Genomic DNA, 26,786 nt, shown 5'->3' with positions numbered 1-26,786 from the left:
CTATCCCTCTGTCCACTGGGAGTCACAGCCATACATAAATCTCTTACGTAAATTCTACTTAGACTTGAGGTGATGGCTCTGTAATAACAGGGCTCCCTACCCATTCGGGCCTGTGATAATCATGCCGATAACCCCACGATAGATGTAGGCTCATCTCAGGAAGGCTGTGGAAGATGTATTATCAGCAAAGCCTTAGGGCTCATGCCTGGGGGACAACACAGCAGATGTCACTAAAAGGAGGCACTTTTGAGGCACTTGGGATGTGTGAAGCACCATGAGAATGGATTGTGCTACTCTCCTCATAGAAAAGGAAAAACAAAATTTTGGCAATTCATGTTGGCCTTCTGATCTCTTCGAAAGGGGTTTTCTGTGATAAAGATGCTAATAGAGAAGTTAACTCATGTTCAGTGACCATACTAGGACAGGCACTTTCAGGGTGCTTGTGTGCATATTGCCTCCTTTCCTTCCTCAACTCTCTATACAAGGTAGGTATTATTGTCCCCATTGTACAAATATGAAAACCGGGGCATGGAGAAGGTCATGATTTTCTCAAGTTCACTTACCTCCTACGTAGCATAACTGAGATTTGAATCCCAAAATCTGTTCTCATTGTTTAGAGAGTTAGCTTCATTTGATGTTCTCTAGATAAATACCAAAATGTCATCTTCTCCAAAAGACTAATTTTGAATCCATTTCACTGTGCAGCACATGATAATAGAGTCCAGATGTTGGTTCATTTACTAAAAATGGAGGAGTTAAGTTCATTGATACAAATATGCTTAAGTAGATACTTTTAATGCACAGAAACCCCCCCTCACTTAGTTGTTCAATAACTATTTCACATCTAATAATTTAAAAATCTACATTAGTAACACATTCTTAAATCAGAGTAATCTGCTTTGCAGATTATCTATAAAGTCCTAGACCTGTTCTGTCCTCATAATTCACTGGAAACCTACAGTGCCAAGTTAACAGACTGTAAAGCCCTTTGCAAGACAGTTTGAATGAAAATGTCAGAATATGTCTGAACTTCAATCTGGGTGCATTCAAAAATGAAGTTAAAGATGTTTTTGTCATTTGAAATGATTTACATCTCTTTTCTTGACAGGAATACTGTGTTTTGAATCTAATTCAGAGCACTTTTGTTCATAAGTGACTTTTCATAGTCAACATATGTTCTATCTCTACCAGTTCCATTTTTAATTCATTGCTGTGCATAAAGCAGGACTTAAATTGAGAATAAGGTTTGGGAAGTTGGCTATTCCCAGGATGAGCTTGGTGTGCTGTTTTTGGATGAAGCACACATTACTCCCTTGGGGAAAGATTCTTGATTATTTAGGGAAAAGAATCTAAGCCTGCTTTTGTGCTGCTGTCGTTGGCTGTGCATAGGGCTAAGGCAAAGGATCTCCCCCAGTATGATAAAAAGTTTTCTCCTGAGGAACATATTAGCGGAATCTTGAGGCAGCTGGTGTCGGTGTGGTGCTCTGGGAACAAAGGAATAGCTAGCTATTGAAGGGATGTGGGGGGAAGACTTGGGGGAAATCCCTCACTCTTGGGCTATGGAGAACCTTAATCAGGAGGCTAGCCTGGAATATGATGCTAATTTAGTCAATGGAAAGAATTGGTATTAAAAAGAAATTGTAGGGGATCCCTGGGTGGCTCAGCGGTTTGGCACCTGCCTTTGGCCCAGGGTGCGATCCTGGAGTCCCGGGTCCCGCGTCGGGCTCCCGGCATGGAGCCTGCTTCTCCCTCCTCCTGTGTCTCTTCTCTCTCTCTCTCTCTCTCTCTCTCTCTCTCTCTCTCTCTATCATAAATAAATAAATCTTAAAAAAAAATAAAATAAAAAAATAAAAAGAAATTGTGAACATGAGGAACATGGTTGGTGTAAAGCAGGAGTTTGCCAGCTTCAGGTGCATAAGAATCCCTTGAAGCTTGCTAAAAATAAAGACCGCTGTGTTCCAACACCCTAGTGGTTTTGTTTTTGATAGGATTGGGGTGGGACCTGGGATTTGGCTTTTTAAAATTTTTAATTTTTGAGATTATTTTTTCCCCAATGCTGACATCTTGCGAAACTATTAAACAGTATCATAAGTGGGATACCAGCAACGATGCAGTCAAGATAGAGAACGTACCCATCATCGCCGTCATCACAAAGATTCTTCATCTGGCTATTCTATAGCCACATGTACTTCCCTCCCGCCCCTACCTCCTTCATTGTTGGCAACAACTAATCTATTCTCTGTTTCTATAATTTTGTCATTTAAAAAATGTTAGATAAATGACATGTGTGTTGTATATAGATTACATGCATAACATGTAATCTCCCTTGGATTGGCTCCTCTCCCTCAGCCTAATTCTCCCAAGAGTCATGTAGATGATGGTGTGTATCAGTAGTTCATTCCTTTCATTGTTGAGTACTGGTCCAGCGTATGGAAGTCCCACAGTTTGTTTCATCACATACTTGTGGAAGGACATTTGGTTGTTTCTCGTTCTTGGCTATTAGAACTAGAGCTGTTTTGGGGTGCCTGACTGACTCCGTTGGTAGAGGGTACAGCTCTTGATTTGGGGGGTTGTGAGTTTGAGCCTCACAATGGGTATAGAGCTTGCTTAATAAAAAAAATTTAAAAGAAGAAGTAAAGCTGTTTTTAAACATTCATGGACAGATTTTTGTGCACACTTCAGTTCTCATTTCTCTGGGATAAGTGTCTGGGTTGTATGGTAGTTCCATGCTTAATTTTGTGAGAAACTGCCAACTATTTTCCAGAGTGGTCGTACTGTTTTACATCCCCATCAACAGAGTACAAGTAATCCAGTTTCTTTGCATCCTCACCAGTATTTGGTGTTGGCACTATTTTTTATTTTGGCTATTCTGAAGGATGTATACGGATAGCTCATAGTGGTTTAAATTATAATTCTCCCGTGGCTGATGACGGTGAACATCTTTCATGTGCTTATTTGTTAACTGTATATCCTCTCTGGTGAAAGGTTGACTCATGTCTTTTGCTCATTTTCTAATGGATTGTTTTCATACTGTTGAATATTGAAATTTCATTATATATTCTAGATCCTACATAGATCTGTGATTTGACTTTGTCAGATATATGATTTGCAAACATTTTCTGAAATCTGTAACTCATTTTCTCAAAGTTTGATGAGATCCATTATTTCAGGATTTTCCTTTTAAAGGTCATGGTTTTGGTTTCAAGTCTAAGTACTTTTTGGTCTGATCTGAGATCTCAAAAGATATTCTCTTACGTTTTTTTCCTAAAGGTTTTACAGTTTTATGTTTTACATTTAAATCTGTGATCCATTTTGGGTTAATTTTAGTTTAAGATATGAGCCGCAGGTGAAGATTCATTTTTTGGTTTTAGTCAATGGTTGTCTAATTGCCCCAGTGCCGTTTGTTGGAAGGAAGGATCAGCCGTCCTTCATTGAATCGCTTTTGCTGTCAAAAATGCATTGGGCATTTGGGGTTCCTACTCTGTTCTGCTAATCTTGTGTCTGTCCTTTCACATGGTCTTAATTGTAGTTATATAATAAATCTTGAAATTGGTAGACTGAGTCCTAGTTTTTTTTAAAACAATTTTAGGTATTATCTTTCCATCTAAATTCTACAATAATCTATTATCTATTTCAAAAAAAAACTTGCTGGGATTCTGATGAGGATTGCATTAAACTTGTAGATCTGTTTGGGAATATCGCCATCTTTACTATGTTGATCTTTCAATTTATGAACATGGTGAATCTCTCCATCAGTGTGGATCTTCTTTGATTTTTTTCACTAGTGTTGTATAGTTGTCAGCATGGAAGGCCTGTGTGTACTTTGTTAGATTTTTATCTAAGTGTGTTTTTTTTTTGAGCAATCATAGGTAATTTAAGAATCTGCCCTTGAGACATACTGACCTCAAGCATAGTTAAAACTATGAGTAAAGATGAAAAGATCAGAGATGGGGATGTAATGCTGAAGTACTTGCCAAGGGCTGGGTGGGTGTGTTCTGGTTTCTCTTGCAATAATATTGAATATTGCAGAGGCCAAAACATTGGCATTCAGGTAATTCAATTTGTTCCCTCCATAGTACCTTTGGAATCTAATATGGCTCCCATCTAGATTTTTCTACAGAGCTGTTTCCTCAAGTTTAAGCTTATTGAAATATCCAGCCGTATCTCTATTTGTGCATCAGTTAGCAAATTGGTATTCTGATTATTTATCTTTTGCTTTTACCTGCTTCTTGACACATTTGTGATGTGCTGACAAAAATCAAATTGCGAATTGAGTACTGAGTCCGCGGGCATGATTGGTTCATCAATGTAAATATCAACCCATGAGAGGTCACACCTTCTTGAGCCACCCCCAAATGTCGCAGCATAGCTTTTCTTTAGTCTATAAAAGTAATAAAACAATAGGCTGAAATGATAAAGTTGCTCAAACACCCCCCGCCAAAAAAAAGTAAAAGATAGCAAATGTTTTTCATTTGACTGTCTGATAACTGAATTAGTTCTGTACTGTATGGTATAACCACAGAAGGTTGATCTCTTCCCCTTACCTCTTGGCAACTTCTGACTTTAATTTAGAATGTGTTTGGGGAAAAGTAGGGATTGTGTTCAGAAATTTTATGTTTATTCTTTACTTGCCTAGAATATATTGAAATCTATGAAAATTGCATGTTCTTTTCAGTGTTTAGAACTGATTACATTGATAAACCATCTCTGAAATGTTACTCTCAGTTTTCAGAAGAAAATGCAAATCAAATGAAGAAAATATATGGAGAATTCTGTAGCCATCACAAAGAAGCTGTTAGCCTCTATAAAGAACTCCAACAGAATAAGAAGTTTCAGAATTTTATTAAGGCAAGTATTTTTAAACTTACAAAGTGGTAAACCAGCTTGGGGAAATAGTTTGTGCTTTCTTGTTACATGACCTTAACAATGTGCACATCTAGGTGCTGACTTTCAGGGGAAAGAGAAGAAAGTGATAGGCTCATGGCAAAGATGGAAAGTCTCTTCTTCTGTCTTAGTGAGATATTTCTCCCAAATCATTTCCTTTTGTATCTTATATTTGTAAAGTGTCCTCCAAGCTTTTGACTACCTTTGTCATATCCTGGGTTGTTGTTTTATGTCCTGAGAAGTAATAAACTAAAAGAACCTTAGTAAAAATACACAATCGACCCCACCTCCACTGGATTAATTTGAAGCAAATCCAGAACATCATATAATTTCACATTTATGTAATATGTAACTCTAAGCAATGCATCTTTTATTTTTAAAAACTATTCATTCTTTTTTTAAATTTAAATTCAATTTGCTAACATATTAGTTTGCTAACATTGTTAGTTTCAGATGTATTTTTTCAATACATCTTTTAAAAATTACAATGATATTATCACAGTAAGTTAAGAGTTATTCTTTAATACCTTCAGACAGCTGGTCAGTATTCAGATTTCTCTAAAAAATGAAATGAAATTGGATTGCTTAAATCAGAATCTGACTGAAGTTTACATGTTGTATATGAGAGCTATATCTTTTAAATCTCCTTTGATTTGGATGTTCCCCATCTATTTACTTTTCGGTGTGCGATTTGTTTGTTGAAGAAATTTGTCCTTCAGAGTTCCATAGATTGTACATTTTTTCTTTTATTTTGAGAATGTTAGTAGATTATCCTCCTCCCCACAGAACACACATATGTATTGAGAACTTGAAAACTTAGAGAATACTTGGAAGTTTTTAGGAAAAAAGTTGGCCTGATTAGAGAGAACTCTAAGTGCTGTGATGAATAATAACAAATGTAGAGGAAGACTGGTTAGAAAAACCAAGAGCTAACTGCGAACTCATGCTCAAAATGTAACTTTGATTTGTGAATATTTTCCAGGAGCAAGAGCTCCTCATAAATCTTAACACTTGATAAACTTGCCTACTTTTGGAATTAATTGCCAATACATCAGAGTAATTTGAAACTTCTTAATCTTGGAGAGTTAGGTTATTAAGAGATTAATGACATAGTGTACGATTTAATGACAATCAAGTTTTAATTAATGTATATTATGTTGCATCTGAATAGAATGATACAGTAGTAGAGTCTTTGAATTATTAAACTCAGACCTAAAAAGAAACTATGGTTTCCATATATAAAAATGTATGTATATATTTTTAAGCTTCGAAATAGTAATCTTTTGGCTCGACGCCGAGGAATCCCAGAATGCATTCTGCTAGTCACTCAGCGCATCACAAAATACCCTGTCCTGGTGGAACGGATTTTGCAGTACACAAAGGGTGAGTGATAACTTCTGGGATAAACATCTGCCTCTGACATTAGTTTTAAGCATAGCTGAGGTGTTGTCAACAGATACAAATGCTTGTGGCCTGTGATTCATGAAGATTATTAGGGAAAAACTTGTAGACCTTTAGGATCTGGATCCTTTTGGAGAAGTTATCTTTTAAAATATAGCTTGGGCAGTCATCTGAATTGCTCCAAGCAGCCCAAGCCAAGCAGTGTTCTTCATACTTTGCCCATCCCCTCTTTAATTTCCCCGTATCCAGATCTTCTTAATGCCTCTGCTTCTTCCTCTTCCTACGACCATACCAGTAGTCTGGCGAAACATACCCCACTGACCCTATCACCAGATGTCAAGTCTTCCAAGCAGTGGATTATTAAATTGAGAATGATTTATGATGGAGCTATTTTTAATCCCGTCAATTCATCACGTCCCAGTGGTAACATCTAGGCATCCTGTGAGAAGCTAATAAAGCACATGGCTGGACCACAGGCTCCTTGGAGGACAGAGAAGGCCTGTGTCTTCTGGTTCACAACTGGATCTTTAATGCCTGGTGCTGCGACTGGTACAGGAGAGGCTGTCAGTAAATAAAAACCTATCAGTGCAATGAATGAATAAATAAAAATGCCTGCTCCTCCAGCTAACTTACTGAGGTTGAGTAAATTATTTGTTGGATGGTAGCATTTAGGTTGACAGGGGCTTGGGTTTGGAAGCATGTAAACTTGCATTGCCATTGCATATACTTGGCTTTACGGCTCATTAGTTGGGCACGTTCGTTAACTGAGCCTCGGTTTTCTCCATTACTCAGTGAGACTAATAATCCTCAGGGAATTGTTGTGAGGATTAAATGAGATTGTTGCATAAAATGCCCAGTGCAGAGCCTGGTATAAACAAAAGACTCGATATGTGGGAGCTATTTCTGTTCCTTCATTATGACCCGTTGACTTGGAGGTAATGAAAGTAGTAGTGAGGGATCCCTGGGTGGCGCAGTGGTTTGGCGCCTGCCTTTGGCCCAGGGCGCGATCCTGGAGACCCGGGATTGAACCCCACATCGGGCTCCCGGTGCATGGAGCCTGCTTCTCCCTCTGCCTATGTCTCTGCTTCTCTCTCTCTCTCTCTCTGTGTGTGTGTGTGACTATCATAAATAAATAAAAATTTAAAAAATTAAAAAAAAAAAAGAAAGTAGTAGTGAGATTTTAAATGGCCACTCTAAGAAAGTCAGCCTTCAATATCCTCTTTTTGGGAAGCAATCTAGGCACACAGAAAGGCATGAATGTTTCCTTTTTTTTAAATTTTTATTTATTTATGATAGATAGAGAGAGAATAAGAGAGAATGAGAGAGAGGCAGAGACACAGGCAGAGGGAGAAGCAGGCTCCATGCACCGGGAGCCCGACGTGGGATTCGATCCCGGGTCTCCAGGATCACGCCCTGGGCCAAAGGCAGGCGCTAAACCGCTGCGCCACCCAGGGATCCCCCCCCCTTTTTTTTAAGTCACATTAAGAATTAAGTTCAGGCAGGAATGGTAGCCTCTGTTCCTTGTATCCCATTCTCAGTGCTCCCTGTAATTCAACATAAAAGAAAATAGAAGCACAATACGAAGAGAAAAGTCTCATAAATGTTGCTCTCAGCAAAAAAAATGAAAACAAAATTAAGATTTTTAGTTTGCGTGGTGTTCATATGAAGCATAAGTTCTAATACAATAGCTCAAAGACTAAAATCCGCCCGGCGTGTTAGGCCCGCTACTGCTACTCAGAGCCACCGCCTGCCAGATGCTTGGTAGAATGAGTAAGAGTCATTACCGCTGCGAGTCAGGAACGGTGAGTGTGACGTAGGGGTTTCTGGGCATAGCTGTCCCGATGCCTCCTTAGATCAGGCCTTGCCACCGGCTGGTTCTCGCGCTCTCTCGCTCCTGGGGACATTGGTCTACGCGACTCGGTTATGGCAGTGCTTCTCAGACTTCACTAGGCCTAGTCCTTTCCTGTGGATCTTGCTGACACACAGGTTCCATTGCAGTTAGGTCTGAGGAGGGGGCCCAAGCTACTCAGCCAGACTCCCGGGTGGGGCAGCCCGCCGTTACAGGACCGGAATCTGGCCCCCATGGTCAGAAGACGGAGCCTTTTCTCGCTCTTACCCCAAGTTGCCTTATAACTCAACTTTGATTTTCTTTACTCTCCTTTCCCATATATGAAGTATGCTCTTTAAAAAGGAGAACCTTGGTGGGGCGAGGGGGGTGCTGCTTCGTGTTTGGTAAGCAAAGAAGACACTTTCACAGACAGTGAGAAAGAAGGATCTTCCTTGTGGAATATCCCTGCCAGGATCCGTTCCTTGATTTTCTGGAACAAGCCTCATGCTTGTAGGACATTTACAACCTGGAAGTGTTGAGACTCTTTGAAGACTTGTCGTCTCACTTGACTGCTGTTTCTGTGGATTTCTGCTGCTGTAGGCTTTCGTTGTCTCTGCCAGTTTTTCTCCTCTCCTTCTGGCACCTTCTGACCTCCTGAGACTTTCACTTCTGTTTGCCTCAGTAAACATGAACTAGGTGTTCCTTATCATCAAATAGGAAAATAGTTAAGTTCACTTTCATCTGAAGTTCTAGAAAGCTATTCCAGAAACTCCTCCAGAGTTGTTTTTTTTTTCTTAATATAACTGAGAAATAGGAGCAGCAGCCTATGTTTTAAAGAAAAACAACTGGAATCGATGATTATCTACTATAGGCATGACTATAGCTGACTCACTAGGCACAGTGCCTTTGTCCCATTTTTCTTTTTAGGTTGGAAAAGTGTTGAAATATAATTTTGAATATTTTATGGCGGGAGGGATCCAGGAAGGCAAATGAGTCTGAGGCCTTTCCAAGTCACCCCACAGCTCCCTTTCAGAAGAGGATCCTAATTTGGGCCTGCAGATTGGCTAAGTTCTAAGAAATTTGGTGAAGGGCTTACTTGATTACCTGGGTCTGGGAAGGTAATGTTCATTGCTCCTGGGGAAGGTCAGACCAGTCTTTATAACTCAGACATCGTACTGACAGTGTGTCAGCTGAACCTTATCTGATAAGTAAATCTTTTATAACTAAACCTTGTAACAGTTCTTTTTGGGAGGAAGGGTGCAGAGTGATGATAAGGCATTTGAACCTAATCCAACATTTTTGTCCTGTGGTTTTTTTTTTTTTTTTTTTTTTTTTTTTGCTATTTGTATGATTTTAATTGCATTTAAAACTAAATTCCTTAGCACTTCTGGCATATCCTATAGTGTTCTTTTTTTTTTCTATGCAGAAAGAAGTGAAGAACATCAAGACTTGTGCAAAGCTCTGTGCTTAATTAAAGACATGATTGCAGCAGTGGATTTAAAAGTCAGCGAGTATGAGAAAAACCAAAAATGGCTTGAGATCCTAAATAAGATCGAAAACAAAACCTACACAAAGCTCAAAAATGGCCACGTGTTTAGGAAGCAAGCACTGATAAGTAAAGAAAGGACTCTCTTATATGATGGCCTTGTTTATTGGAAAACTGCTACGGGTCGTTTCAAAGGTATTGTGGCTCCAACAGACCAGTTTCTCCTTCTTTCACATATGTTACTCATTTAATAGGACAGATTTTCAAAAGAAGAGTGGTTCAGAGATGGCAGGCACACACACAAACTCTGGGGAAGTGGAACAATTCCCGTAGGCTCAAGTCATGAACCCCAGTAGGCAAATGCTACAAATCTTTGGTGGGAGTTTGCTGCCCCAAGCAAAACTCTTCATATATGTTTTATGAATTTGCAATTTGGGATACTTAAACCAAAGGAGCTGAGAATTCTGCTAATTGTTGGCACAGAAATATTACCCTGGCAAATGTAGTGTGTTGAACATGAGGCAGTACGCCCACACACCTAGAGTCTGTGTGCCGAGCCAGCTGGGGGCTCTCACGCCTTCGAGGGGAGAAATGAGCTCTGAAAGTCCTATTTCTTACTGAGTAATAAGATGCACAAATATACATGTTGGCGGTGGTGCAGACTTTTCCTCAGTGCTCCTGTTTGGCATGATCTGGCATTAACCTATGTTCATCTAGTTAGACTCTAAGACCATTTATTCAGCTTCTGAAGGGCTGATTCTGATCCAGACTCTCTTGGCTCTGACTACACACTATAGAATCGCCTTGGGAGCTTAAAAAAAAATCACCCATGTTCAAGTCTTCTCCCAGATATTCTGATTTTATTGGTCTAGGGATGAAGCCCAAGCATAGCAATGCCTAAAGGCTCCCAGCTGAGTCCACTGTGCAGCCTGGGTTAAGGACCACCGGTCTGCTCTCTGTCTCCTTAATGTATCTTAATAACTTCCTCAGGTAAGGGAGAGGAGGAGGTTGTTAATGTCTAGTTACTCCAAGGTAACTAGTTGCTCAAAGGTAACCCTTTGGAGGATTATTGAGCGTTCGTAGTGTTTGCAACTAACAACCGAAATGGGACTTGTTGATGCAGCAGTGTTGCGGCTAAACATTAACCACAATTAGAACATTAACCAAACTAAGACATTAACCTGTCTATAGACCCCAGCGCCTCAAGTCCTTTGCTCTTGGTCCGTTTCATCACATGAGCCGTTTGCTGACTCTGTGTTAGGATGTTTAGTCGGCTAGTAAAGGTGAGTTCCTGTGAACAATTTGTGGGGCAGTGTATGATTATTGCAAACTGTGCCCGGGTCTAGACGTAGTGATTCAGCAGATTTGCATACAGAATTCAAGGCAGAAGTCACCCTCTAACAGTTACCATTAAGCTTCTTTTTCTAAAGGCGAGGGCTTGCTCCATTCTATTAGAACCTTGGTTTATCAGATGTATTTTTTCCCCATTTTGAAGGCTACAGTATTAAATGCTGCTAGAAATTTAGCTATACCTCTAGTTACACAAACATGCATGCTTAAACACAGCTAAATCTAAATTGTAGAGTTTATCTTTGGCTATCACAGCACAGGCATTTTCATAAAGGTTCTTTAATTACACTAAATCTTAGTCATCCTCTTTTTAATAAATTGGTTTAGGTTTCTACCACGAAATCAGAACATTTGATAAAAGTATTTGAACAATAGCTCACTTCATTAATACTAGTAATATCTTTTCTTTGAAGATATCCTGGCTCTACTTCTACCTGATGTGCTGCTCTTTTTACAAGAAAAAGACCAGAAATACATCTTTGCAGCTGTTGTAAGTACACACAGCCATGTGATACATATTTTAAATGGCCGAGTCCCACGTGTCTTGGAAAAATGCCTAAAATTCCTTGTGAAATTGAGTAGTCGCTGGCAGGAGTGTACCCATTATATTCCCATTTAGTATTAGCGATTGCAGTGTAACAAGCATCTCATTTGGTTTAACAAGCGTGAAAAGTATTGATTTATCGGAGCCCGGAGTGGTAGTCAGCTAATTCAATTAACTGCTAGTTTAGTTGTCAATTGTTAAATAAAAATACTGTAGGACTTTGGTTCGGGTTGGTGGACAGGCACTGGCCTAAACCCCTCAAGTGACTCTCTGTCTGACTCTCTTGGCGTATCTTCTAGATCCCTCCCACCCCCTTCCTGACCCTGCTGTCCCAGGCACTCAGATGTTAATGCTGGCAACAGCGAGTCTCTTCTGGAATCTTGTTCTGTTTCCATTAGTCCGTCCCTGCTTTACCCGTTGCTAGCCCTATTCATAACTATCATGATGTTCCTTCCACCAAACAAGAGGACACCATTGTGGTATCTAAAGTTTAAAGAAGTTTCTTCCTTATTTTGACTACAGTGACTACTAATTACAAAGATTATTCATATGAAATGTATCATTGTAGTGTATTACATTAATCTCCTTGATGGTGCAGAGTTAGACTAGAAGTCAACCAGGGTTTAACTTTTTTTTTTTTTTTTTTACACAGCATCTTATCCAAAATGACTCACTTTTAAAGAAGGAAAATGTCATAAATTAACTTTGTCAGCCTCATGGAACAGTAGGCCCTGTTAAAGGAAAGAATCCAAGATGCAATGCCATTGTGGGCATTACAGTGGTGGCTCTCTAAAATGGTTCTTATTTATCATCCATTGACTGATAGGACATTCGGGTACCACTAGTAGATGTGATCAGTTCCAACTGGTTAAAACCAAACCCAAAGCTTATCAAAGTTTCTCTTATGCCATTCAGAGCAAACAAAGAAGCATGCTTTTCCAGGGTGGATTTGGGGGAGGAAGAGGTTGGTGGAGTGCCTCGCCAGCCCATCTGTGCTTGTCAGGTGGCCCAGTAGGCCTTGTCCCCCTGTTGGGCACGTTGGGCTGATGCCAGGTTGCATAGGGTCAGGGATTACTTCCCAAGGATACTCCAGAGGCTAGCAAGGAGGTCTCCAACAAGTCCCCATGGCTCTGATGCATTTGAACTGTATATATTGCAGATTTCATGACGACCTACTGATTTGTCCTTCAGCCTCTCTGTGCTGTTGTTTGGGATGTTGTGAACAGAGAGAAAGTAGGTGGGAAGGTGGAACCATTTTGTTTGTTGATGGGAGGTGAGGACCATATAGAAGAGAAAACAAATGTGCACCACACCTTTACAGAAACAGAAGTTTGTTCAAAACCAGAGAGCTGAAAGAGAAGCAAATTGTGCTTTCTTGGGTGTTATTACAGGTCACGTGACCTGCTCTTGGGTTGAAGGGTAGACACAGCATAAAGACAACTACCTTATTTTCTAAAACAACATAGCATATGGACTGAGATGAAGGTGTGATGCTCACCCATTAGTATGACTTGAAATATGGATCTGTCTTGTGCGACCTCTTCAAGAGTTACCTGTGCCAGCCTTAGACCACATTTGCTATGAAGTGAGATGTTAGGTGTGCAGTCCCCCAAATCCCAGAATGAAGGCGGCCACAGCTTAGCACCTCTTGGTAGAAGGTGCTTGGCTCTGGACAACAGTGAGATGATGCTGATGCTGTTTCATGGAGATGCTAGCCTGACACAGCGCAGCTTTGATCAAAACCAGCTAAGCCCTTGTCCATGTCAGGGAGCAAAATAGAAAACATTACCCACAAAGAGTCGAGGGCACTGTGTTGTTCCAGCACATGCTTTTGAGTTGCATCATACACATTTAATTAGCACAGCCCTCCAGTCATAAGGATCTTATAGTGGACACCATGGAGGAATTGCTGTATCAGCGAGGGTCATACAAGTGACTGGGTTTCCTGGTTCTCCTCTTGGCATTAGGGAAAGTTAGCATCATGGTCATATCCACAGGTAAGTTTCTCTGTTCTTTGTGCTGTTCAAGAAACTTCTTTAGGAAATGCTTAACTTGCTACATGTTACAAAAGACATGATGAATTTGGAAATGGCCAGAAGATGAGCAGCTGATACCAGCAGAAGAATGGCGTTCCTTTTTTTTTTTAAAGATTTTATTTATTTATTTATTTATGATAGACCGAGAGAGAGAGGCAGAGGCACAGGCAGAGGTAGAAGCAGGCTCCATGCCGGGAGCCCGACATGGGACTTCCATCCTGGGACTCCAGGACCGGGCCCTGGGCCAAAGGCAGGCGCTAAACCACGGAGCCACCCAGGGATCCCAAGAATGGCGTTCCTAAAGAGAATTTTGATTTTAAAGAGAACTCAGCCGGCAAAGGGAGTAGGAACCCACATCCATGAAATGAGTAGGAACACATAAGTATGTTCATTAAATCATGGGTTACTGAGTCTAGGAGGATCTCCTGAATATTAAAGAAGGTAACTTCAAAATGAACAATAAAAGAGACAAGGGAATGTGGAGGGGTGCAGGTGCAAGTTCAAAGCAGGAAGAGTCTTAGCTCTTGCTGTCACTTGGGACTTTGAATGTCATTCCCAGCAGATACTGGTGATGCTGTATCAGCCACTCCATGGAATCGCAAATGAAGGCAGGCTGACAACGGGGCTAAATGTAGCAGTGACTTTTCCTCTTCCCCTGGGGCAGAGGCTGTCAGCCTACCTGCAGGGATTGGCAGGAAACACACAGGAGGAACTGGGAGTGGGCTTGGGATTGGGGATCCCATGGTGAGTGCTGGAGACTGGAGCAAACTGGTGAGAACACAGCCTGTCTCACTGAGGGCAGGGATGACTCAGCTACAGCCAGTGTGTTCAAGGGAGTACATGGGCCCACGATCCCCATTCTGCTTTGCACAAGAACCTACCTATCTCCAATTTGTTAAAAAAAATTTTTTTTAAAGGGGGACGGGAAATCCCCTAGCTTTTAAATGTTGGCAACTGTTAAATCTGTTTTTAATATACTATGACACAAGTAAGACATCTCTGCAGGCTGGGTTAGGCCTGGGCATTAGCAGTTTTTAACATCTGTTTCTAAGGTAGACCCGTTACTCCCATCCCTAAAGATTTAATTTGAATTCTTGATCATCTCTCGTGCTCTCATGTGATCGGTATGGGTAATGACGGACATGCCTCTGACGCCTCCTCATCTGTTGGTGATTTAATTAATGCTGCTTTCTACCTGCTGACCTGTTTTTTTTTTTCGTTTAAAACATATCTGACCTTACCAACTCCCCTCCTTCTGCAACACTTACCAACTGGTTCAGATCATTTCATCCTTGCTAATGTCTTAAGCAATTTAATTTATTTATTTTTAAAGATTTTATTTATTTATTCATGAGACACACAGAGAGAGAGAGAGGCAGAGACACAGGCAGAGGGAGAAGCAGGCTCTATGCAGGGAGCCTGACGTGGGACTCGATCCCAGGACCTTGGGGTCATGCCCTGAGCCGAAGGCAGGTGCTCCCCTGCTGAGCCCCCCAGGTGCCCGTGTCTTAAACAATTTAAACCAGCTCTGCCTCTATATACTGAGGCCATTTACCTTGTAAGCTGAGGAGCCCAACTCAGTGCATTGGAAGAAGGAAAACAAATAAGGTCTTAGGTGGTGTATCCATTACTGAATAAAGGATATTAATAGCTCTTTGCCGCATCTATTGCGAGAATGAAGACCATTCTCAGCAATCAGACTGTCGACATTCCAGAAAATGTCGACATCACCCTGAAGGGACGCACTGTGATCGTGAAGGGCCCCAGAGGAACCCTGCGAAGGGACTTCAATCACATCAACGTAGAACTCAGTCTTCTCGGAAAGAAGAAGAAGAGGCTCCGAGTTGACAAATGGTGGGGAAATAGAAAAGAACTGGCTACCGTTCGCACGATCTGTAGTCACGTTCAGAACATGATCAAGGGCGTGACACTGGGCTTCCGTTACAAGATGAGGTCGGTGTATGCTCACTTCCCCATCAACGTTGTTATTCAGGAGAATGGTTCTCTTGTTGAAATCCGAAATTTCTTAGGTGAAAAATACATTCGCAGGGTTCGAATGAGGCCAGGTGTTGCTTGTTCGGTATCTCAAGCCCAAAAAGATGAGTTAATTCTTGAAGGAAATGACATTGAACTTGTTTCAAACTCAGCTGCTTTGATCCAGCAAGCGACAACTGTTAAAAACAAGGATATCAGAAAATTTTTGGATGGTATCTATGTTTCTGAAAAAGGAACAGTTCAGCAGGCTGATGAATAAGCTCTGAGTTGTCCAGCAACAGAAACCGCAAGATGCCAGATGATTTTTCAGACTTATTTGTGATACCTTAAGAATGCAATAAAAACTACACTGATTTGGGGCTTTTTCTTTCTTTTTAAAAATATTTATTTGAGAGAGACCGAGAGCATGAGTTGGAAGCCTGATGCAAGGCTCCATCCCAGGAACCCAGGATCATGACCTAAGCCAAAGGCAGAGGCTTGACCAACTGAGCCATCCAGGCACCCCGTGGCTTTTTCTTAAACCAATAATTCTTTCTAGCTATTTGGCAGTTAAACCATTCAGAAGTAAATTGTGCCAAGAACAGTAACAAGGAATAGAACAGGAATTTTTTTCTAGTAAAACTTTATGGGAGAATTGGCTGAATTTGGTTTTTTGAAGGAATTTCAAAGGTATTTCAGGCAAGAGGAATACAGTACCAGTGACAGGCAACATTGTTCATCATTGGATGTAGAACTTTGGGGGGAGATCCTGAAGGTATCTAATTCTACAGAGGCATAAATTTGAATATTTGTGAGGGAAGTATGCTTGAGTCACCTGTCTGGATACTGGTAACTTGTGTAGAAATCAACAGTGGAACAAAGTGATAGTTAATTTGTGTTCATGATAAACAGGGCTGTTGTGTCCAAGATACTCTCTTCACTCTCTACACTACCTCAGCTTTTTACTCCCATATTCAGTCCTTGACTTTTTTTAAGAAATTGATAACACTCAAAATCCCCCAATTCTGTGTGTCACACTTCAAATATGTGACCATACTGGACTAACTTAGCAGGGTTGCTCCCAACCTCTTTCTGCAGTTCTCCCATCTCAACTGATGGAAACTCCAGCCTTATATAAAGTTTTGAAATTTTTCATAACCTAGGAAATGAAAAACTACATTTTGCCTGGATTTGTATATTAGCTTTTTGCCTGGTTATCTGTTTTTAGCAGTAGTGAGAATGCCTTTCTCAACCTCCACTGTGTCTGATGGAGTGACTGAACTGGCCTTGCTATTCTTCAGTACCACTGTCTTAAAACCTTCAAGTTGTCTTTTTAGAAGTCCTTTCCCTTTGTTTGTTTTGAAGTCCTTTCCCTTTGGAGTGGCAATTTAACTTTCAAGTCTATTGTCAGATATTTTCAGTGAAGCCTGCCTTGATCACTCTATTGTGTTGATTCCTCAGCCCCATCCTAGCATACATATCCTTACCTCTGCTTCTCTTGCTTTTGTCCATAGCATTTATAATGTAATGTGGTTTACTTTGTTGTGTATTGGTTGCTTTTTTCCAGTTAGAATGTAACCTTTGTGAGGATGGATCTTTTCTCACTGGGATATTCAGAGTACTAGGGACAATAGTGCCTGGCACATAGCTATTTGCAGGGTGAATGGTACCTAGGTTGCCAGGGAGATTGAAGACTCACCAATGGGACTGGAAAGAAATGTTTTGGAAGGAATTGAGGATTACATAACTGATTCTGAAGGTTGAAGAAAATTCCTAACGGCAATATTTTAGAAGGATGGAGGTGTTATAATTGAGAGTGTCAGTTGTATAGGTGGTGGAAGCAGCCGTGGGAGTAATTTCCCACAGTGAGATGGATTAACATGATGGGTGAGACTTCCTAGCATAATAATTGGAGGCTGGTTGTAGCAACAGTGTTTTTTTCACTTAAGCTGGATGTGGTAGGGGGTGCCTGGGTGTTTCATTTGGTTGAGCATCTCCTCTGCCTTAAGCTTAGGTCATGATACCAGGACCCTAGGATCTGGGATTGAGCCCCCACATCAGGTTCCTTGCTCAGCGGGGAGTCTGCTCCCTCTCCCTGGTGTTCCCTCCCCCATTTGTGCTCACTGTGTCAGATGAATAAATTTTAAAAAGTTAAAAAAAAAAAAAAGGATATTAATAGTGTTCAGGGGCTCTCCCTAATTAAAGAGGGCAGTGTTCAAAAAGTTGTCATTTTTTGGTTTTTTGGTTTTATTTTTTGCTGCTCTAAGAAGAATGGGCTTAAGAGGTATTCTGAGAACACCCCTGCACACAACCCTAGACCCTGCGCGATGCTGGGAAAGTGGGCAAATGAGCCGTAAGGAGTCAGCCTTGCGGGATGTGGTGGCGTGTTCTGGGTAAAGGTATTGCTCAGTCCCCGAAGAAGGAGCCAAACCATGTACTGCTACTGACTCTAAACAGTGCTGAAAGCCACAAACCAAAGAAAATTCTTCATACTTAGCCCCAGAACTGTTTACCTCCCACAGGGATTCTTTTGGTCATGATTTCAACTACGGCTCCCTGCCTGAATCAGCATTATCATCCTCTTCCTCATCACCAATTCCCCAGTGCTAAGAACGGGACGTTGGGAGGTCACAGCGAGTGTTTGTACAAGAGGTGATTCCGTTATAGCCCGTGCACCAAAGTTCAGCTTATCTCCTATTCCGTTCTACTAGAGTCGTGCCCAATCCACCTCTACAGACGCGTACTGAAAGCCGAGTGCGTGCCAAGCACTGAGCTAGGAGTACAAAGATGAATGCGACCATTTCCACCTGCCAGAAGCTCATGCGGGTGGTGGGGAGAAGAGGCCTTGGCAGGTGGAATTATAGAAGTTTAGTTGCTCTGAACTACGGTTGCAGAAAACCCTGGTTATGCTCAGGGAACCTGAGGTCATGCGCCCTCCTCGCTGTCATTTTCATGGTCTGCCCTAAACACTGCTAACTCCAATGGACTCGTAGGCCTTCCACCCGCCTCCATCACCTGGTCATAGCTGATGCACTATTTTCCATCCCACGCCCCTTCTAGAAAAGCCCCCAAGCCCCCGACTACCTACGGCATTTTGATACTCTCACTGCTCTGATTGCTCCAAAGTGGTCCCTTTAAGCCGCTGATTCTTAAGGACACGTGTCCTCCTGTATCCTTCCTCTCCATCCTCTCTCTGCCGTGCCCTTCCTGTTGGAGATCTTCCCAACTTGCACGGCGCCTTTGAGAAGTCAAAGTGACATGACTCACCTGATAACTCTCGCTTTCCCCAGCAAACGTGTTTGGCGAGACCTTTGCTTTACCTGCGCGCCTTCCTATTTTATGTAGGATCAGAAGCCATCGGTTATCTCCCTTCAGAAGCTCATTGCTAGAGAAGTCGCCAACGAGGAAAGAGGAATGTTCCTGATCAGTGCGTCCTCTGCTGGTCCTGAGATGTACGAAATTCACACCAACTCCAAGGAGGAACGAAATAACTGGATGAGACGAATCCAACAGGCCGTGGAAAGGTAACCCTTCCTTCTGTCCACACTCTGGGGGATGGCCTTGTTCACTTGGGGAAAGCGTTCTGACCATGTTTCCTCTGCATGAACCCTCCGCCTCAGCCAGAGTGGCCTGCTCCCCGCCCCCCGCCCCTGCCTGTGATAGCCTCTCACCTGCAGCTCTGTTCTCTGCGCCTCCCTGCATGTACAGCCCTACCCCCTCTACCTGTGTGGATCCTGCTCACCCTTGGTGCAGCTCGGGGCTTCCCTCCTTCATGAAGACCTCTTCGGCTCCAGGGGTCTCTTCCTTCCCTGAAATTCTTGGTCATCCGCTCTCTCAAGCGTTTGCTCGGTGCTTGATGTAAACCGCCTTGTCGCTCTGACCTTCCCCTGCGGATACGTGTCCGTTAGACTGGAAGCTCCTCGGGGCAGGGGCCGTGACTTTTGGTTGCTCTTTATGTCCAATTCTGAAGAATCATCCAATAAACATTTTTCAATTGGTGGATTGAAGTGTTAAGTCAGTTTCCTTCTCATCACTTGTGTTTTTAAATGAGTTTTTTGAGAAACAAGATGGGGTGAGGGTGAGCATTCTTAATGGTAATTTGATGAGATGGATCTGGAATGATGTTTTGCAAAACTCCTCCCCCTCAATTGCACCCCACCCGACCTGCCACCCTACCTCTGTCTCCTCCAACTCCCTCCACTCTGTCCCGTTAAGAAGTAGCCACATGTAGTAGAAAGCAAAACTTTGTGTTTGAGTTGCACCTACTGGAGTGTTGGTAGTGTAAGGTGTGGGGGTCCACGTGTACGTGAGCGCACGTTTGTATATGTGTGTGTGTGTTTGGATTTTTGAGTAATCCTGTACTTCTGACTCTGAGAGTGATGTCGTGTTGTGCAAGGTCCTTTGTATACTCAAGAAAACCAGATATCTTGGCCTGAGGGCACGAACGGTTTTCTTTATGCTGAATTTTTCTTCTCTGAATAATGCTGTCACCAAGTCCCCACATCTTACTAACGAACCTAAAGATGTTTGGATTTGGTTTCAGTTGTCTGTTTTGACTGTTGTCTTTTCAAGTTGCCCAGAAGAAGAAGGGGGAAGGACAAGTGAATCTGATGAAGAGAGGCGGAAAGCTGAAGCAAGAGTGGCCAAAATCCAGCAATGTCAAGGTACCGTGCAGTCATCTCCACTTCCCTGGCTGGAGTGTTCTCTTTGGAGGGAGCCCTGGGTCATGAATGGAAGGGTTGTGATTAAATGTTTAATCTAATTCTACGTGCCTGAGGCTCACCCACCACTCTTCAGGACAAAAAGCATTGGCTCGAGGAGTGTTCGAATAAGACAACTGTCTCCCTCCTTCCTCCTCAGTGATTTAAGATATAACACATTTTACAAAAAAAAAAAATGGGCACATAATATACATGAAAGAATAATTGTGAGCCGTGTGGTGCAGACAGGCGGTGGAGTCATCGTGCAGTGGTGTGATTGGGGTCCCAGCACTGTCAGGTCATAGTTGTGTGAGTGTGGACGAGGAGCCCCTTAACTCTGCGCATCAGTTTCCAAGTCTGTGAATTAAGGAAATCAGATTAGCTCAGGAAGTCTGATCTCTAGCTGGACAACAGAATTACCTTGGGAGTTTTATAAAAACGCTGATGCCTGGGCCCTATGCTCATCCAGTTCACTCAGAATCTATGGAAGGTGGCTGTAGATGTCAGTGTTTTAAACTCTTCCCAGGTGATACGGAGGTGAACTGAGAAGCCCTGGAATTAGATGCTGGTCAGGGCCCCTTTAAACTGGAAGAATTTAAAGTGTTGGGATGTGTTGGGATCAGAGGAAAATGATACAGGCAGAGATGGTCAAAGAAATTGGATGTTTAGAAACAAAAACATAAACTAGTAGGTTTGGCTTTAACCAAGATGGTCTGAAGCCCAAGTAGCTTCAGTCCTTTTGCCTCGTTTTCCCTTGTGGGCACCAGTCAGTATGAACAGAGCCACCTCAATTTTCATTCCTGAGCTTAGCATTTACTCTTAATAGAAAACAGCCTGAACAAAAGAATAGCCGTGCAAATTTTTTTCTGGAATTAGCAGCATTTTCAGAGTACAGTAAATGTACAGAAAAGACAGGGGAAGCTCAGAGTGGTTAAGTCACTCACTGGAGGCTCTAGTCACTAAGTGGAATAACTAGAATTTGAACCTGGTTCCGTCCCACCCCCAACAACTCATACTTGACCTGTGAGACCATACTGCTTGCGGACGAGGAACCTCTTTATCTTAGAGCTTGGGTTTTCATACAGTTGCTGTATCCACCCGATAACCTTCCATGGTAAATACTGTTTCATAGAAATACTCAGTAACCAAGACCAACAGATTTGCGCGTATTTGGAGGAGAAGCTGCATATCTACGCTGAACTTGGAGAACTGAGTGGATTCAAGGATGTCCATCTAGAGCCCCACCTCCTCATCAAACCTGACCCAGGGGAGCCTCCCCAGGCAGCCTCATTACTAGCAGCAGCCCTGAGAGAAGGTAAGTTGCTTCCAAAACTATTTCGTCTAACAAGTTCAGGAAATGTTTATTCCACATGCCATGCCCTGTGGTCTTGCTGCTAAGACAAAGTTCCAACTGCGCTATGGTCCACGTTCCAGAAATTGCAAAATAAAAGGAAATAGACGTGTCGGGTTGTGTCAAGTACTATGAAGAAAACAAAGTGTCTCTCAAGAGGTAAATGGGTGGAGAAGGTGGCATGTACATACAATAGAACCTCAGCCATAAAAAGGAGTGAGATCTGGCCATTTGCAACCACATGGATGGACCCAGAGGCTGTAATGCTAAGTGAAAGAAGTCAGAGAAAGACGACTATCATTCGATTTCACCCGTGTGTGGAGTTTAGGAAACAAAACAAATGAACGCATCAGATAAGAGAAAAACCCAAAAAAGACTTTAATATAGAGAACAAATTGGTGGTTTTCAGAGGGGAGGTGGTAGAGGGATGAGTGAAATAGGGATGAGGATCAAGAGTACAGTCACCATGATGGGCGCTGATGAATACACAGAATCGTTGAATTATTGTATTGTGCACCTGAAACTAATAGAACTATGTTCACGATACTTCAATAAAAAAATAATAAAGATGGCTTTATTTGGAAAACTATAGAGGACAGTTGCTTCAATGAAGATTTTAATGAAGTCTGAACCCTACTTAAATAGGGGCGCCAGGGTGGCCTAGTAAAGTTAAGCATCTGACTCTCGATTTCAGCTCAGGTCATGGTCTCAGGGTCCTGGGATTGAGCCCCGCGTTGGGCTCCGTGCTCAGCGGGGAGTCTGCTTGAGATTCTCTCTCTCCCTCCCACCCTTCCCCACCCAGCTATGTGATCATGTGCACACGCTCTCTTTCTCTCTGTAAAATAAATAAATCTTAAAAAAAAAAAAGATAAATGGGATAGGGAGTATGGAGGGGGATGGAGTGGGGAGGTTGTATGTGAGTTGGGGCGACCAGGGAAGGCCTCTCTGGTATGGAAATATGCAAGCAGACACAGGGAAGCGGAAAAGCCATGTAGGCACCTGGGGAAAGGGTGCTGCAGACACAGAGAAGTGGCCAAGGTCCCGAGGCAGGTGCACAGCAAGCCTGAGGCCTCACAAGGAGGACCATGTGGGTCGAGTGAAGGGAGGGGTGCAGAGCAGCCGACGGTCAGAGCCAACTACCCCTCACATGACACGGACCCGACTGAGGCGAGGAAGGAGGTTGGAGTCTACTCCAAACTGGGGTATGTGATGTGTGTGCCAGAAGGAGCCCTCTGACTGCTGTGCGGAGAATGGACTAGAAGGGGGCAAAGTTCGAGTATGGGTAATAACAACGTTGAGGGTATAACCTTGGGAGCTCGTGGCTGAGGCGGGCGGAGGATAAGATCACTGGGGAAATGAGGACGTCTCGGAGACCTGAGGCCAAGGTGTCAGAAGGATCATGCTCGTGGATGCAATTCCTGGGAATTTTGAGGGGAGGAGCATTTGGGGAAGGGAGAAACTTGCACCAGGTGCTAAGTCGTTCAAGTGATCCGTAGGTGAACGGCAACAAGGAGGGTGGGCGGTGTGATCCGATGGCAGAGAATGGAAGGAACAAGGGGGTCAGGGGAAGGAATAACAGTCTGGAAGTGTTGATAGTAACCATGGGTCTGAGAGAGAACACAGCCACCACCTGAGAGTGCGGTGGGTGGCGCAGACAAAGTTTGGTGGGTGCCAGATGGTGGGTGCAATGGTCCCACCACCTGTTTTTGTGAATATGGTTGCACTGCAGCAAACCCCACTTTCTCGCTGCAGTGCTGATGGGGAAGAGTTGCCGGGGGCCGTGTGGCCACGGAGCCTAAAACGTATCCGGTCTGGTCCCTGGCACACCGAGCTCTGGCCGGGAACCTCGAGACAGCTGCTCTGGGGCATCCGGAGATGGTGACATCCGTCATCCTTATGTGATCAGGAAACCGAGGGCTTGAGAAGGGCCTAGAGACTGTCTGAGTTGGGGTCCAGTGACGGAATCACTCGTTCATTCACGCCTTCAGCATTCCGCGGGCACCCACCCCGGGCTCCGCGTTGGCCTGGGGGGTAAGACTCTGCACGGCTGCCCCAGGGGTGGCCCAGGCCCTGGGAAAGGCGCAGCAGGGAGTGTGGCCAGAGGCAGCGGGGTTGCAGATGCAGGTCACTGCGCTGTACACCTGACACACCAGCGCGTGCCGGTGCATGTCACTGGTCAGCGCAGAAAGGGGAATGAACGCTCGTCAGGGAGGAGCACGGACGGTCCACAGGGAACAAGAGGACTCCACGAGGTCCTGGGAAAATAAGGATGGGCTGCGGTGGCCTTGCTGTGGGGAAGGCAGGGGAGGCGACCTGAGCTGCCTGGGGACCCGCGGGCGGGAGGGGCGTGCGCTGCCCCGACTGTGGGGCAGGATCTTCACGGGCTCTGGTCAAAACAGACACTTTTACTCCAAAATCCGTAGAAAGTTCCAGTATGCTTTTAATTGTGGGAGTGGCGTGACCGGGAGCTGGGGGGTGGCGGGAGGAAGGGGGCGGGTGCCTGGGGATGAGTGGGTGGGACAGAGCTGGTGAGCACGTGGGGCAGAGGTGCAGCCGGGTGCGGGAACCCCCCATGTAGACTCCCCGTGGGTGGTGGCCTGGTTGTAGCTGTGCAGGTTGAAAGCCTTTATTGTAAACGGGAACATCGCTTCCTTGGTGTGGCGGTCAGCAGCCTTACCAGGTCCCAAGAGGAGCCTTTGTTGTTTAAAATGCACGTTCCCTGTCTTTTCCCTTGGAGATGCGACGTAGTAGCTGTAGGTGAGGACTGGGGATCCTCACCAGGATTTTTTAAGGCACAGGTGGGGAAATCTCTTTTGGAGGATAGCTATGACTGAGTAGTAATCTGTGTACCTAAAATCATATTTAAGTTAATTGAATTACAGAAAGCTTTTCGGCAGACTGATGTACTGAAAATTAAATTTGAGATTTTTTTTAATAGAATGCATCTTTTTAATTTTCTGTTATAATATGCATCTTTTTATTAATTTTCTGTTATATAATGATGCTTAAGGGATACCTCTTAAGGTGGCTCAGTGGTTGAGCGTCTGCCTTCAGCCCAGGGCGTGACCCTGGGGTCCTGGGATCGAGTCCCACGTCCCCGCAGGGAGCCTGCTTCTCCCTCTGCTTGTGTCCCTGCCTCTCTCTGTGTCTCTCCTGAATAAATGAAGTCTTTAAAAAAATAAAATAAAATACTGCTTGAAGTATCGGTCTAGATTGCAAGTTGGCAAACTTTTTTCTATGCAGAGCCAGATAGTAAATATTTTAGGCTTTGCAGGCCGCATGCAGTTTCCGGGACACATCCTCCTTCATGTGTGTGTGTGGGAGCTCATCTGTACACTTAAATCTTTAAAATGTAAAAACCATTTTAAGCTCCAAGGCCACGTAACAGCAGACAGAGGCCACATAGGGTTTGCCGACCCTGGATCTAGATCAAACTTTGTGCATTTGGTCTCTAAATCATGTCTTCTTTCTTCTCCCTTCTTAGCCGAGAGCCTGCAGGTTGCCGTGAAGGCCTCACAAGCAGGTGATACTCACCCGTCGCCTGAGGAGGGTTCTGCAGAACCTGCGGTGGCAGATGCACAGGGTCCTCCCGAGGAGCCAGGATCGTCTCCAGCCTGTAAGTGAAAGTTCGGGCCTCGCCCCTGAGCCTGAACACAACCCTTTGGAACACACAGTGGTTGTGTGAAATTCAGGCAACGGCTCTGTCCCTATTTGCAGGAGACTGGATGCATTTTTTTTTTTTAAATGAGAGAAAACCTGAGACCAGATAGGCTCTGGCCTGACTTACCTAGATCATGACTCTGGTGTTTCAAGCACGGAGATTCCAAGAACAGTCAGCTGGCGGGTCCACTGCTCTCTTACCCAGGCAAGCTTCGTTACCATCCCAACCCCGACCCTGCCTCATTTTTTTTTTATATATAAAACGTACGGAATAGTTTGGAATATGGTTTTGAAAGAATTTTTAAACTTTGGATTTATTTATTTTTTTAAAATGGGTCCCTGCAGTTCACTAAAGAGCAAGTCCTTTGGCTTAATCTCAGAGGCATCCACCGAGCCAACATAACCCAGAAAACTAGAATCTTAAAACATCCCCACAGACACGCAGTTGGGTGGTGTGATTAAAGGTAGAAGTGCCAGAAAATTCTTGATCTTTGTCATCATACATTTTAATTCACTAAAGGCACCGTGTCCAGAATATTTTAAAATACGGAAAAATGTCACGTAGGGAATTAGGTGACTTCTTGGAAGTATGAGCTGAATACTTAATTTCCTACAGGTTTCTGAGAGAAGAGCATAAAAGCATATTTTTCATTGTATTTGGGTGATAAAAACCTCAACTTCCACCAGCCTGTATTAGACACAAGACAAAACATCTTTATTAGCCAGGGATTGGAGGCTTAAGTGGTCTCTGAATCGCTTAAACAGCATCCCTGGGTCAACTGAGACACAAGGAGGCCGTGCAGTTTTAAGACTGTACTTTTTTGAGATGAGCTCTAATAATTATTTTGTCCTCTCAAATTCTGCTTTATCCAATCCCGCATTTGTATTTTCAGAAAGTGCACACATGTTTTTCGTTTTGACGCAGCCCAGACTCCTCAGGGGAGTTGTGCTGCCCTGGGTGATTTCCTTTTAAAAGAAGAAACGTGTTATGCCATCGAGAGAGGGAGTTCCTTCTATAAATACACCCCGGGGATCCGCTCCCTCCGCCTCACCCCGGGGACAGCTGGGGAGGCTCCGCTAGGCCCCTGCAGCTGCTCAGAGCACACGGCTGCACCTTCCCTCCCTCCAGACCAGGCAGCAAGGTTCTCCCCATCTATACCATGTCCCCCATGATCGGGAGAGACCCCAGGGACACCTGTGACTCGGGTCAAAACCATCAAGAGGCTGTTTGCAGTGCCCTGACCCCAGGATTCACGGACGGGCAGGGGCGGGTTGACATGGTCCTGTTCCCCGAAGGCCTCTTCCTTTCTGGGCTAACCCTGATGCCCCCAAGGGTTGGATTCTCTTATTAAGGTTAGTGGGGGCAAAAGACTAATATTCCTTAAATGAGAGTCTGTACCTGACTGGGCCAGTTCTTTAACTTTCAGGACTGGGTCCTTCTAAGTCAAGCCCAATATGGCAATATGAAGCCTCCCCTGCGTAATCCTCGGTGTTACCTGGTCAGGTGGATGAGTATAATCTAGTCCATCAAAAGTCCTGGAGATCTGAAACTGAATAAGGAACAGAGGGATC

The 26,786-nt window shown here is 43.6% G+C and overlaps 2 protein-coding genes across 11 annotated transcripts in view; both read left to right on the top strand.

The window, feature by feature from the left end:
- The window catches only part of ARHGEF28 (Rho guanine nucleotide exchange factor 28), a 311,495-nt gene that overhangs the window by 244,721 nt on the left and 39,988 nt on the right, over positions 1–26,786 (top strand). For all 10 annotated transcript variants that reach the window (XM_055332795.1, XM_055332796.1, XM_055332801.1 and 7 more), the window contains 8 exons: positions 4,726–4,848; positions 6,150–6,267; positions 9,540–9,794; positions 11,363–11,439; positions 18,849–19,027; positions 20,076–20,167; positions 21,336–21,518; positions 25,039–25,170. In XM_055332795.1, the coding sequence (XP_055188770.1) occupies positions 4,726–4,848; positions 6,150–6,267; positions 9,540–9,794; positions 11,363–11,439; positions 18,849–19,027; positions 20,076–20,167; positions 21,336–21,518; positions 25,039–25,170 (1,159 nt within the window). The remainder of the gene's footprint in view (positions 1–4,725; positions 4,849–6,149; positions 6,268–9,539; positions 9,795–11,362; positions 11,440–18,848; positions 19,028–20,075; positions 20,168–21,335; positions 21,519–25,038; positions 25,171–26,786) is intronic.
- Positions 15,169–15,883, top strand: LOC129514201 (60S ribosomal protein L9). Its single transcript, XM_055332806.1, has one exon. The coding sequence runs from the start codon at positions 15,205–15,207 to the stop codon at positions 15,781–15,783; it is 579 nt and encodes a 192-aa protein (XP_055188781.1). The 5' UTR covers positions 15,169–15,204; the 3' UTR covers positions 15,784–15,883.

Source organism: Nyctereutes procyonoides, unplaced genomic scaffold, assembly GCF_905146905.1.
Source record: "Nyctereutes procyonoides isolate TBG_1078 unplaced genomic scaffold, NYPRO_anot_genome, whole genome shotgun sequence".
Classification (NCBI taxonomy): Eukaryota; Metazoa; Chordata; class Mammalia; order Carnivora; family Canidae; genus Nyctereutes; species Nyctereutes procyonoides.
Note: the sequence above shows the minus strand (reverse complement) of the source record. Positions and strands in the feature narration are given on the sequence as shown.

What these genes read in the sequence shown, in the direction of transcription:
- LOC129514201 (XM_055332806.1), top strand. Translation starts at nt 15,205, where the DNA reads ATGAAGACCATTCTCAGCAATCAGACTGTCGACATTCCAGAAAATGTC.